Genomic DNA, 12,732 nt, shown 5'->3' with positions numbered 1-12,732 from the left:
GCCCCCAAGTTACGAGGGGCACCAAATGCTGGTCTTGGTAAATTCAATAGCCCGAAATTTTTAAATTGGAATTTCAGCTCTGTGTGGTGAGAGCAATTGCACGCTCAGTACTAATGATGCAGCCCCCCCCTCATTTTGCTTGGAATGGCAAGTGCCTGGTGCAGGGGGGTTGGCATCCATTCTATTGGTTACAGAAAGTATAATGGGTGCTACACTGAGGGCCAGTGGCGTAACTAGATATTACTGGGCCCCACAGCAAATTATTTTTCAGCCCCCAAAATGTCTAGAGATTGACCTGTTTGACCAATAGTTATTGAAATTGTATATGAATTTGGTCCTCATGGGACCCCTATACTGCCTGGACCCCCTGCAACCGCTGGGTCTGCTTCCTCTATAGTTACGCCCCTGCTGAGGGCACATTTTCTTCCATTCAGCCCCGTAATTGTTGGAAAGGCCATAAAGTCCAGGGCCTAGGTCGGATTCACAAGAGATACAATCATTTTTAAAATTTCCTGTGCACCAATCCCCAAATTCTCCTGACCCAATGCTGATAATTTGCGCTTGTACACAAAGGGGCCTAGGGGCGCCTGTTATGTAAATCCGGCCCTGCTCCCAGCGTATTTCAGGTGACAAAAAGTGCCCCTGCTGCTTCACTTTTCAAAATAACATTGTCCAACACCACTGGTAGGCAGTTTTTAGAAAGAAAATTCAGCATTTACTGGTCAAGAACTGCCTGGGGTTTGCCACATGCTGAGAAATCACTATCAATCAATGGGGTATATTTATCAAAAAGTGAAGTTAGAGATCGCCACAGTGAAATTCCGCCACTCTCCATTCATTTCTATGGGATTTTTAAAAGAGTATTTAACAATGGGTGAAAGTCAAAGTTCATCCTTTGATAAATACGCCTTTCAAAATCGCATAGAAATGAATTAGGAGGCAGAATTTCACTCTAGAGGACTGTGGCGATCTCTAACTTCAATTTTTGATAAATATACCCCTATGTGCCATAGCCAGGCCCAGATTTGTGGTGAGGCCACAAAGGTGAGGGTCTAGGAAGGCACTTGAGCTCTGCTCCCCAGTGCTCCGGCACTTGTACGACATCGCTCTTGTGCCTGCAGCCAGCACCACGACCATGCCAGCACCACAACCGTGTGGCCTAGGGGTGCCCGCCGGCAAATACAGAGCTGGCCATAGCATTTCTAATTCAGTGAAAGTGGTACTGGAACAGTTTAGCACTTTGGCTTACAGACATTTACTTCCAAATTATCAAGCTGATCAATAAGATAGGTGTACAGTAGATCAAAATAAAACCATCCGTCTTTGTGTCAACGTGTTATGCTGTGTAATCGTGCATGACGATTGCCTGTGCTATCCCCAATTATCCACACGCCAAATACACGCCTCACTACTAATGACTTTTTAAAAATAAAAGAAAGTTATTAAGTGGTAATATATAATTTAATTTAGCTTTTGCTCCGGTGTTAATTCTGTTTGCACTCAGGCAGATGGACAATAATCCCTATCAAGTTTTACCCAATCTGCTCTAAATTTATATGTAAAATTAATCAATATCGAAAAACGATATGCAAACTCAAACAATACAATGTGCCATTTACCAACTTAGCTCTCCTTTATATCAGAATACCACACATTAATAATAAAAGTAAATTCCCAGGTTTATTTAAATATTCATAAGATATTTTCAGGGTGAACAATTAACAGTACTAATCAGATATTACTATAAAATGCAATATATACATCGATTATGTGACAGCATTTCCCTTAAAATTATCAGGAAGAAATAAAAACAATTGCACAATCACAGCTATTACAATGTGAATTTCCTGCACATATAATTTAGTGGCATAGAACACTTTTCATATCTATAATGGGTCACTTTCTCAGAGTTCCCATTCTAAATCCTTTACTTTGTAGTTTAATATGGTACTAAAGAAGCCCCCTGTAAATAAAATAATTTACCTATATAAAAATCTTACTCCTGGCCAGGGTCTATAAGTTAAAATTTAAAACAAGGGAGCTCTTCTTCTCCATTCCCTGCTATGCGTTCAATGTATACACTTAGGGGCAAATTTACTAAAGGGCGAAGTAACTAACGTGGGCGAAAAATCGTGTAACTTCGCTAGCGAAGGAGATAGACTCTAGCGGTACTTCGCTCCCTAACCGGCTTCCCCCCTACGTTTCCTAACATATGGCACATAAACTATACACTGGGCTCATGTGTAGGGCAATATAACAACTTTAAATTATTTTATTAAGGTTTCCCGGCTTGTGTAGTGTAATGTATTTCGTGCAACATATACGTCCATTGAACTTTAACTTCCCGCTGTATGCAAATTAGCCAACGCTAGCGCAACTTCGCTTCGCTTGGCGCAGTAACGCTTGTGCAACTTCGCCAGAGTTCACGCCCTGGAGGTTAATAAATTTACCCCTTAGTCTTTCAGCAGGATTCAGGCAGACCAAACTTCTATACACTATGCACTTTCTCAAAAATTTCCTTCTGGGGCTCCTGGATAGCTTTAAATACCCTCAGCTCTTAACCCTTAACCTCCCATTAATGGGACTACTTCTCCCATCATGCTCAGCTTGCCTACACTAAGTTCTATGCCAGTAAAACATACCATTCACAGATCATAATACTCAATTAAACACTCCCAATATTACTGCCTATACCTTAATACAACGTGTATACCTCAATAAAAAATTACTGCATACGCCCCAATTAAACATTCTAGGTGCTACTACATCGACCTTAATTGAACACTCCAGGTGCTGTTGCATATACATAGAAGTGACTTGAGGGCCAGAAAACTAGAGGGGTTATATCAGTTTTCTGAAATAAATGGAACATATTGCAAATAATAATAATATATCATAAAACACCCACACCCACCTTTATCATTACAGATCTTTTTTTTAAAATTTCACTTTGAATTCTTTTTGTTTTTAATAGTATGCACTTTTCAAAAGAATGCCCTCTGGGTGTTGATAGCTTTAAATACCCTCATCTCTTAACCTTTAACTTCCCATCTTTAGGACTACTTCTCCCATCATGCTCAGCTTGTCCACACTAAGCTGTATGCCAAGAAAACACATTCAAAGATTGAATGCAATGTACTTGCCACCAAATAGAACTACTGCTCCCATCATTCTCAGCTTGCCTACATCAAGTTCTATACCAGGAAAACACCACATTCACAGAGTGAATGCAATGTACTTCCCAACAATAGAACTACTTCTACCATCAGGCTCAACTTGCCCACACTAAGTTCTATGTCAGGAATACATCCCATTCACAGATGAAATTAGATATTACTGTATATACCCGATTGCATTTATTATTACATATTTTTGATTTCACCTTACTTCTTTTCCAACTTTGTTTTTTTTTAAAATCTCTAATCCCCTTTTGTAAAATACTGCAGCTGCAGTAACTGTGTAACCGTGAGAACGAGAGTGATTTCCTACGTTCATCTGGAATATTATATAAGAGAGGACAACATTTTCTGCCGGCCCTGTGTTTATATGATCAGCATATCCCATGCTGCCTGTAGGCAAACACAGCCCAGCTCCCCCTCCCAGACTAGACTTGCTTCCTGTCCTGTGACTTGCACTCTTATGGTTGGTTGTCTCTGGGAGAGGAGGAGAGGAGGAGGAGGAGGAGGGGAGAGGCCACTGACTTCAAAAAGTTTGTCAGAAGACAGTAGTGTTGATCCTGTCTGTGTTGCTGCAATGATCCCTTGTCACTCATAAAGGAAAGAGAAACACCTGCTTCGGGGCTTTGTTGTTTGGTGGCTGCCACACAGATTAAGGAACCTGACCCTCAGTCAAAGTTACTGTGAGGTTACAGTTCTCACTGATTGTGTCGTTGCGACTAGGGGATTCCCCTATTTTGTGTCGCACCGCACTGACCAATTGTGGCTATGGCCGGAGAAGGGGCGGGCGGAGAGCAAAGCCCCCGAGCACCTGAGCGCAAGGAATATCTCTTCAAGGTGCTTGTGATTGGGGAGTTGGGAGTAGGCAAAACTAGCATCATCAAACGCTATGTCCATCAGCTTTTCTCCCAGCACTACAGAGCCACCATAGGGGTGGATTTTGCCCTCAAAGTCATAAACTGGGACAACAACATGTTGGTTAGACTGCAGCTGTGGGACATCGCAGGTAAGCAATCATTCCCTGAGAAAAAGGTTTGTATACATTCTCGGCCTTCTTGTTTTAGGGCTCTCACAGACGAGCGTTTTTAGCTGCGCTCCCCTGCGTTCAGGTTTCATGCGTTTAGCCGCAGGGGAGTGCAGGAGTAGACGCACTGAATTCTTTTCAATGGGGCTGTATTCACACAGATGCATGTAAGCGCCGAATGCATCTGTGTGAGTACAGCCCCATTGAAAAGAATTCAGTGCGTCTACTCCTGTGTTCCCCTGTGGCTGAATGCATGAAACCGGAACGCAGGGGAGCGCAGCTAAAAACGCTGGTCTGTAAGAGCCCTAATGATGTCAGATTTGTTTTCCAGGAGAGGAGCAAAACTGTACTGCTTATTTCTAGTCAGTTCAACTTGTACAGAGATATTGATATCTGTACTGTCAAAGTTATTTCAGTTCATTTAAAAATGCTTTTTCCATACATTTAGGGTAGTTCCCACCTTTGAGTTAACTTTTAGTCTGATGTAGAGAGTGATCATTTCATTTTTTTATTATTTGTGTTTTTTGAGTTATTTTGCTTATTACTCAGCAGCTCTCCAGTTGTCAGTTTAAGCAATATGGTTGATAGGATCCAAATCACCTTAGCAACTGTGCATTGATATGAATATGACTAGGAGAGGTCCTGAATAGAAAGATGAGTAATAAAAAGTAGCAATAACAATACATTTGTAGCCATACAGAGCATTTTTTTTTTTTTTTGGATGGGTCAGTGCCCCCATTTGAATGCTGTAAAGAGGCAGAATAAGACGGCAAATAATTATAAAAACTATAAAAAAAAAAAAATAATTAAGACCAATTGAAAAGTTTTATAGAATTGGCCATTCTGTAACATACTAAAAGTTAACTTAAAGGTGAACCGCCCCTTTGACTGCAAATTGTGAACAGAAATATGTGAGTTACCTGCTGTATTGCTGTTGTATTCTTTCGTGTTTGTTATCCAATGACAAATTATTGAGATGCAATAAATGGAAGATACCATCAGGTCACTTTTATAATATGTGATTTAGCTGCTATATTTTTCTAATTCAATTTCTTTATATGAGATTGCTGCTCCAACCAGTTACAGGTACTACTTTGGCAGGATTAAGAGGTCCAATTACATAATGAGTGACGCATTTTTCAGCAGGGCCAGCAACAGTTCAAGTAGATGCAACTCAGTTTTTATAAGTTCAAAGTCTGGTATCATGAAAAGACTTCCACCTCCATTGTATACTGACCTCTTGAAACATGATCCCCTTTTCAGTTTGGTTACCACATACACTGCTGTTGAAATATTTTTTTCTATATATATCGTTGTACTAGGGATGCACCGAATCCACTATTTTGGATTCGGCTGAACCCCCGAATCCTTTGCGAGAGATTCGGCCGAATACCGAACCGAATCTGAACCCTAATTTGCATATGCAAATTAGGGGTGGGAAGGGGAAAACATTTTTTACTTCCTTGTTCTGTGACAAAAAGTCATGCAATTTCCACCCCGCCCCTAATTTGCATATACAAATTAGGATTCGGATTTGATTCCGCCGGGCAGAAGGATTCGGCCAAATCCGAATCCTGCTGAAAAAGGCCGAATCCCGAACTTGGTGCATCCCTTCATTGTACATTAGCAGTCTTAATGCCTGTATGATAGAGCTAGCTGTGTTTTTCCTAACTTTATATCAGACCAAATGACAAAATACCTTGACCATTTTACCCAAAAACTTAACTGGAATAACATGGGATACAGTTATATTCTACTGATAGTTGACTGCCTAGATGCTTTCGTACAAATATCACTTTTTCAGATACAGGTATGGGACCTATTATCTGGAATGCTTGGGACCTGGGTTTTTTTGGGTAAAGGATCTTTCTGTAATTTGGATCTCCATACTTTAACGCTACAAAAAAATTATTTAAACATTAAATAAACCCAATAAGATTGTTTACCACCAATAAGGATTAATTATATCTTAGTTTGGATCAAGTACAAGGTACAGGTATGGGTCTGTTATCCAGAATGCTTGGAACCTGGTTTTCTGCATAACGGTTCTTTCTGTAATAAGGATCTTCATACCTTAAGTCTACTAGAAAATCATTTAAACTTTAAATGAATCCAGTAGGATGGTTTTGCATCCAATAAGGATTAATTATATCTTAATTTGGATCAAGTACTCGGTCCTGTTTTAATATTACAGAAAAAAGGACATCATTTTCTTAAAAATTGCATTATTTGGACAAAACGGGTCTATGGGAGGCGGCCTTTCCATAATTTGGAACTTTCTGGATCATGGGTTTTCCGGATAATGGATCCCATACCTGTTCTTTTTTATTATTACTGAGAAAAAGGAAATCATTTAAAAAAAAAAATGATTTGTTTAAAATGGAGTCTATGGGAGATGGTCATCCTGTAATTTGCAGCATTCTGGATAACGAGTTTCTGAATAACAGATCCCAAATATAAAGTATACCAAAAATGCAGCTTGACACTCATTAACTCCTATAAAAGTCATATGTAAGTACTGTATTAACATGTACTTTTCAGATTTACCTGGCCCAATAGGCTGAGGCACAGTGAAGGTTATTGAATGAATTAGTTGAATTAATTATTTCTATGGTAGCACTGAATCCAGAATATTGGCCAATTCCTCTCACTTTGTGTAGATTTTTAGGTGTTCAGCTGAATTAAATCCGAACCCTTAAATATGTGCCGCTAGACAATGGAATGAAACAATTGTTTATTGAAAATTTATGGAATTCTTCTGAAATTTGAATATGCAAATTAGGGTTTGTTCTGCAGAATTTAAAAATAATGAATTTGATATATCACTAATTAGCAAACCTAAATTATATTTCCAATTATAAAAAGAGGAAGACATAAAATGCAAATATCACATCTGTAAACAAATGCTCGACCAATACCATGTGTTGTTCTCAGGGGAGGATAGACTGCTGAGATGGCTTTTTACAGATGTGGTATATGCCTTTCATGCCCTCGATTATGGTTGTGTGTGTGTATAATGTATCTTTCTTTATTGGTTCAAGAAATGGTAAAACACCGTGAGCTTGCTTTCTGCCTCCTGTCAGGCATGGCTGAGTTGGCAGCCAGTGTCCTGCTTAACTTCTTGGTGAGATACGGAGATAATATATTCAAGCCAATTAGTCCTTGGAAAAAGTTTACAGATTACAATAGGAACGTGTTTAATGTTTTTCAAGGTTAGAAAAAAAATCATGGCACTTGGTGGATAGAACCCTTACAGAGTTGTGTCACCACTTAAAAAATCTGAATTTCTAAACCAATGGATATAAAGTCTTAAAAAACTTTAAAAATATGTCTTGTTCTGTGATGACGTTGATAAACTCTTCAAGTCTAAAAGGATGATAACCGCCCATCGGTATGTAGCCTACAGAAACAGCTACGTGACTTGTTGTGTTTGTCCTTGATCTTTAGATGTCTGCAATGATCTTAAGCTGGCCATAGACGCAATGATCCGATCGTACGAATCATCGTATGATCGGACTTTCCCATCTCTCGACCTGCCACTAACCATTCCGATCAAATAAAGTAGAAAAGAACAGATCACCCGATGTTCTGCCCCTGACAGCAATCGTACGAAAGTTAAGTCTGACCAAAACTAGTCTCCCTCTGGAATTTGTACGATCAGCAATACATGCAAAGATATTACCCGCAGCCGACAGAAATCTTTTAACCTGTCCGATCGACCAAATGACCAAACTCCACCGGACGTAAAATGTTGGGACTCTCCACACACAGTCCGAAAATCGTACGAACCCTCGATTCGTACGATCAGATCTTTGCGGCAGCTTTAGTTTTAAAAGCTATTTTTTACTGTACTGGTACTCCTAGAACATGATAGTATATTACATATTATGTCACACAGTTGCTCCAAAATTTATTTTTTTCTTAAAGGAAAACTATACACCCAAAATGAATACTTGAGTAACAGCTTATATGAAATTGAGTGGCATAATAAAGAATCTTATCGAACTGGAATATATATTTAAGTAAATATTAAGAAATACTACAAAGACAGAACTCTTTCTGTTAATTGGCTCATGTGACCTAACAAGTATAGTTTGCTTGATATGTTTGTGTGCACTGTGAATCATACGATCCCAGGGGGCTGCCCTTATTTTTTAAAATGGCAGTTTTCCATTTAGAATTACCCAATGGCATATACTACTAAAAAAGTATATTATTATGAAGATGGTTTATTTACATAAAGCAGGGTTTTACATATGAGCTGTACTTTGCTTTTCAACTTGTTATTGATGACCTGGAGGTGAGCATCGAAAGTGCTGTTTTTTGCTGTTGCTACTAAATTGTGCAGAACTTTCAGTTCCATGCTGGATGCTGCCACTTTGCAGAGTGATTTGACTAAATTAGAAAACTGTGTACCAAACTGGAAAATGAAATTCAATGTTGATAAATGCAAGGTTATGCACTTTGGCAGAAATAATATAATTACAAGTTATACATAAATGGCAGTGTGTTGGGGTTTCCTTAACTGAGATGGATCTTGGTGTTTTTGTAGATAACAAGTTTTCTAATTCCAGGCATTACCATTCCATGCCTGCTAAAGCAAATAAAGTACTGTCTAAAGGCCTCATCTGGAGTATGCAGTGCAGTTTTGGACTCCAGTCCTTAAGAGGGATATAAATGAGCTGGCGAGAGTGCAGAGGCATGCAACTAAACTGGTTAATGGGATGGAAGACTTCAATAGTAGACTGTCAAGGTTGGGGTTGTTTTCTCTGGAACAAAAGTGCTTGCAAGGGGACATGATTACACTTTACAAGTACATTAGAGGACATTATAGACAAATAGCAGGGGACCTTTTTACCCATAAAGTGGATCACCGTACTAGAGGCCACCACTTTAGACTAGAGGAAAAGAACTTTCATTTGAAGCAGTGTAGGTGGTTCTTAAGAGGGGTTTGGACAAGCATAATATCATAGGATATTGTGATACTAAGATCTAGAATTAGTATAGATATTGGTTTATGTAGTTTATGTGAGTGTAGTGAGGGGCCGGTGTGAGTGTGTGTATGTATGGACGTGGGTTTCATTTGCAGGGGTTGAACTTGATGGACTTTGGTCTTTTTTCAACCCAACGTAACTATGTAACTATATTCAGTTAAGATGAGCATTGAGGTTTCTCTTGGTAAGCAGTGTTTTCTACCTTGATACTCTTCCCATGAATTATTTTTGTTCAGTCTCTTTTCTTATTGTAGAATCAGTGTCAGTGACACTAACCTCAGGGTAGGTTAAAGAGCCCTGCAGTTTTTCTTTTTTCAAAATAAGTTTGGTAGGCTGTCTGCCCTGATGGTATTTTTAGTAGTACCATTTTGACCTCGTGTAAGACAAAACTCAGTAAAGGAAAACCTTTAGAAATAGTCAGGCAATTTATTCTTACATAATACAACATAACAGTTTTGTCTGGGTAAGCTGTTGGAGTGACACACAGAATGTCAGCCAAGGACTTACCAAAGACACACCTCTTGGTCCAGGCATTATATAGCTTTCAGAAGGCTTTTACAATAAGTGTGACAAGGGTTTCACGGAAATACCATACATAGTCTGTCTCCTCCTTGTACAATTAATGTCTAAATGATTTACTTAGTCTTACATGTTATCAAAGGAATGTTGTAACATACTGTGCCTAGCTCCAACGGTCCACAGCCTCGCAATCAGCTATCGGCTAACCAAGGCCATTGTGGTATTTCCAGTAATCTGAGCAGCACTTCAGCAGTAAGGGGCCCCAACAGACAGACTGGCGTTATGCTGACACTCTGGAATTTAAGTAACAGAGTGATGATCTTTTGTTTGTATGGCCTAGTATAAGTTATATGAGTGACCATTGTCCACAGTAGACCATTAGTCCTTAAAGTCCATCCTGCCTTGTGCCATATAGCGTTATGGCGTCATAGAGGGTGGGGGTGACAACTATCAACCCTCTGACACTAGCCATTCGTCCGTCTTAGGATTTAGACCGTTCCAGATATATATTATATAAACAGCCCCTGGAAAGATCCCCCTATCTTTGGTAGCCTTAGACATGGCTTTGTATTAATTTTCTGATGTATTCATTATGTTACCAATAATGATCTTGAAAGGGCAAAGTTCTAGTCTGCTGTACTTGGTATCATCAGATAGTATCATGAAGGACCAAGCATGGAGTAGGTTTAGTGTCCCTGTTTGCACTGTTTAGCTTAAGAAATTATAAAAAACATAGATGTATGCTTAAAGTATGAGTATGTTTAGCACAAACCACATTCATTGAATGCATGGTGGGATACTGCCTCTTTTTTGGATTAAATCAGCTATGCATAATGTAATGAGCAAATTGGAATAGTAGAAACAGAGTACCAGTGTAAAATAGTTGCTAAGATAAGTCCATAAACAGGCCAGAGGTTGAGCAGGCCGCAAACAAAATGAGTCTGAAGGTCAGGGCAGGCTACAAGCAAAACCAAGCCTGAATAACGGGTCAAACCCAGGAGAAGAGAGTGGAGAAGAGCAGGGCAGGTGGCACTCATGGGTACTTGAATCACAGAAAAAAGCAAACAGTGCTCCTCCTTGTGAAGAGGAAGTGAGGTTTAATAGCTTAATCGAGTAATTTTGTGCAGATGAGGGTAATGAGTTTGTAGATGCAAGGCAGACTGAAAAATAATTCTTTACAATAAATTACAGCTCTGAGACGTAATAATGTGGCCCAGCTAGGAAGAGCAAACATGACCAGGCAGATCTCAAAGAGTATTTACTTAAATAGTAATTTAATAAAAGTGTCAGAGCTTGCAGCCAGACACATACTGTACATGCCTTTACATACTGTACATGACCAGTAAATGCTACCAACTGATTGGTTGGTTGCAGTGAGTTACTAAAAGCTGATGTAAATTTTGCACCTTTTGGTAGATCATCTCATGTTCAGAATGTATAGAAACATTTCTTTCCAGATTCACAAAGGACTTCTGAAAACCTGGTTCAGGTTTAAAAGTACATGTAAAATCTGATCAGATAGAGTTGAATGGTTTCTTGTTTTCAGGCATCTGAATCTGACCGTCTAAGTATTTCAATGAGAATCAAAAGTATGTGAGACTATCTTTTTGGATGACAGCATGCAGCATTCCCTTACAACAGTATATAGACAATGTAATTTTATCGCCTCTAGTTATGTAACTAGAATAGCACCTGTCTCTCTCAATTTCATGGTACTGTTTTAATTAGATGATGGTGATGTTATTAATATACCACCTCAATAGTTTCACTTGACACCCGCCTATAAAGTTCATTGGAACCCTTGCTATTATGATTTAGCATCTATGTTGGTAAAATCAGTCCTGAAAAGTTGTTGCAGGTCTCAGTTGACAATAACACCAGTGTCCGTTACATTTGTAAACAATTGAAAGACAATTTCTGTAGTACTCTACTAATAATCTGGAGAAATAGTTGCAACAGACTACAGATATTCATATACGTAATCCAGTTTTTAATGTCCTTTTTCATAAAAGCTTTTTATAGTGTTTAATAGTTGTTAGAGAGTGGACCAGCAGCTGGCAGCATAATAGTGCACAATAATGTGAGGTTTACAGCATAATGGTGCACAATCATGTCATCTTGAGATGTAAGCATGGTGGTTCACAATCATGTGAGCTTGAGATTTGTGACGTCAAGAATTACTTTATTGTGTTTCTGTGCTTCCTTGTTAGGTTATATTGGATGTGCGGCCCTTCATCTTATATCACATCATCTGTTAGTGCCAATAAGATATGATGCAAATGGCACTCATGTAATCAGGAATGTGTGCTGTATCTCATCTGATTTGACTTCTAGACTCATTGGATACCTGAAGTAGTTTTGCGTATATTGCAAAACTGCTATATGGAGTCATTAGTGATGTGTGGGCTGGTGCGAAACCCACGGAACCGGGTCGGGTGGGTGCGGGCTGGCTACCGCAAAAAACATTTGGGTTGACCTCATGCAGCCGGCTTCTGGTCAGTTAATTTATAGACCCGCACCTGCCCCGACGTCATGAAAGGGGCAGGGCAGGAGAAAGTCTATAAATTGCACGAGGTGTGGGTCTATAAATAGAGGGGGCGGAGCGGGTCGGGTTGTGAGGGTGCGGGTGGAAACCTCAACCCGCACATCACTTGGGTGCAGATCAAAATGTGAGATCTGGCAATTGACTCCAGAAAAACTCACTTTCTATTCATTCCTATGGGATTTTTAGAATGGTATTTATCACTGGAGTTCACCATTTGATAAATATGCTTTTAAATATCCCATAGGAATGAATGGAAAGTGAGTGATTTTTTACTCTGGTGTGTTCTAAATTCACACTTTGATAAATCTGCCCCTAGGATTCATAGACACAGTAGTGATTTTGTAATAATCAAATGCTGTCTGTCTTCTCTGCACAGTTACGTTTGTTGCTTGTTGTGAAAACCCCACAAAGTGAGTCATACAAGTGAAAGCCATTAGTTAGAGAACAGTGCTTGCTCTTTTCAGGTCTGCACAC

At 39.3% G+C, this 12,732-nt stretch overlaps 1 protein-coding gene across 1 annotated transcript in view; it reads left to right on the top strand.

Annotated features, from left to right (window-relative positions):
- Window positions 1-3,683: 3,683 nt before the first annotated feature.
- rab32.L (RAB32, member RAS oncogene family L homeolog) overlaps window positions 3,684-12,732 on the top strand; it is a 48,121-nt gene continuing 39,072 nt past the window's right edge. Inside the window, exon 1 of the mRNA XM_018263056.2 lies at window positions 3,684-4,182. Coding sequence (XP_018118545.1) covers window positions 3,945-4,182 — 238 coding nt within the window. The 5' untranslated portion in view covers window positions 3,684-3,944. The remainder of the gene's footprint in view (window positions 4,183-12,732) is intronic.

Source organism: Xenopus laevis, chromosome 5L (assembly GCF_017654675.1).
Source record: "Xenopus laevis strain J_2021 chromosome 5L, Xenopus_laevis_v10.1, whole genome shotgun sequence".
NCBI lineage: Eukaryota > Metazoa > Chordata > Amphibia > Anura > Pipidae > Xenopus > Xenopus laevis.
Note: the sequence above shows the minus strand (reverse complement) of the source record. Positions and strands in the feature narration are given on the sequence as shown.